This window comes from Echinococcus granulosus, assembly GCF_000524195.1.
Source record: "Echinococcus granulosus chromosome Unknown EG_S00119, whole genome shotgun sequence".
Taxonomy (NCBI): Eukaryota; Metazoa; Platyhelminthes; class Cestoda; order Cyclophyllidea; family Taeniidae; genus Echinococcus; species Echinococcus granulosus.
In genome coordinates this window covers 235270-236496 of record NW_020170499.1, presented here as the reverse complement: position 1 = coordinate 236496, position 1227 = coordinate 235270, and the positions used below count along the sequence as shown (strand labels likewise).

The 1227-nt window shown below is 43.7% G+C and overlaps 1 protein-coding gene across 1 annotated transcript; it reads left to right on the top strand. All coding sequences in view use genetic code 11, as the record gives it.

The window, feature by feature from the left end:
* Positions 1 to 262: 262 nt before the first annotated feature.
* On the top strand, positions 263 to 1175 carry EGR_08795 (hypothetical protein; the record flags this gene model as incomplete). Its single annotated transcript, XM_024498044.1, has 2 exons — positions 263 to 274; positions 1086 to 1175. The coding sequence occupies 2 exons, from the start codon at positions 263 to 265 to the stop codon at positions 1173 to 1175; spliced, it is 102 nt and encodes a 33-aa protein (XP_024347565.1).
* Between the last annotated feature and the right edge of the window lie 52 nt (positions 1176 to 1227).

Below are 1227 nucleotides of genomic sequence, written 5' to 3'. Positions count from 1 at the left end.
GCATGATCTCTCGCAGATGAGAACAGGAATGCAAACTCATCCCTGCGTTAGCCCTATGCGACCACAGATGCTACGCATTGATTCCATTAAGGAAGCTGTAATGTTTGTGCTCTGCAAACTTAATATTTCGAGGGTCGTATAACAAACACAGTAGAACTGGTTCACCATTATGTTTTGGTGAATGGAACTCGGGTGGATCATCGTATACCACAAATGATGCTTCATAACTCAAATTAAGTGTTATGTGAAATTGTGGCACGCGATGTCCGACATGGTATGCGTGAGACATCCAGCTACCTGTACTTATCTACATCAGACAAAATCTTTAAATCACCTCTCAGTGCTACACCCTACCATCTGCGAATCTAACGTAGGACCCCACAGCTCTGCCATCAAGTTAGCATCCTATTACGACACCGATCATTCTTTTCTAAATGGCCTATCTTCATTGGACAGGAGCATTGCCAAGGAATGCTTAAATTGTCTACTGAAATGCCTTTATCATCAGACCTTCCAGTCACCAAACATAATAGTGAAGCAGCTCTACCTGTTCCATCATCCACACAACTCTTGTCTGTTACTCTAAGCAGTTAGATTGTCACGCCGTCAAAGGCATTGAATGACATCTCTCCTTGAAACAACAGTGACTTTTAAGTGACACGTGAGAATTCTTGCATACAGAGATACAACCACCCGGTAAAGCATGTCACGCCATCCATGACACCAATAAATGGTTGCATTTCCACAGTACATTGCATTGAGTTATTTAACTGGCTTTAACACCATCTAAGGCTGAACGATGCTTGGCAGCTAACGTCATGTGATAAGAGGCTTGGTGTACTATTTAGCAGCCATTCCTAATTATTGCTTGATTCGAATTCCAAACCAGTCTGCTGTCCAGCAGGAATTGCACTTAGCCAGAGAGGGCGTGGATGAGGAATCACCTATATGCGCAATCTATACGTCCTTATGAATATAAAGCTGCTGTCTCCACAATGGTTTGTACAGTCTCTTCGCAAAGCACGAGATAGGGGCACCTGGCAGGAGGGGATGTGGGCTTGAGATTCCTACTTTCTGTATTCTAGCCCAAAGAGTATGCTGCATGCTATCTTGCTCACCTGTCGACAGACCGATATCTTGCTGGTATCACAGAACGCAACAGGACAGTGCCTTAAATGAAAGTCACTTATACATAATCCTCACTACTTACAAAAGTGGACCACCACC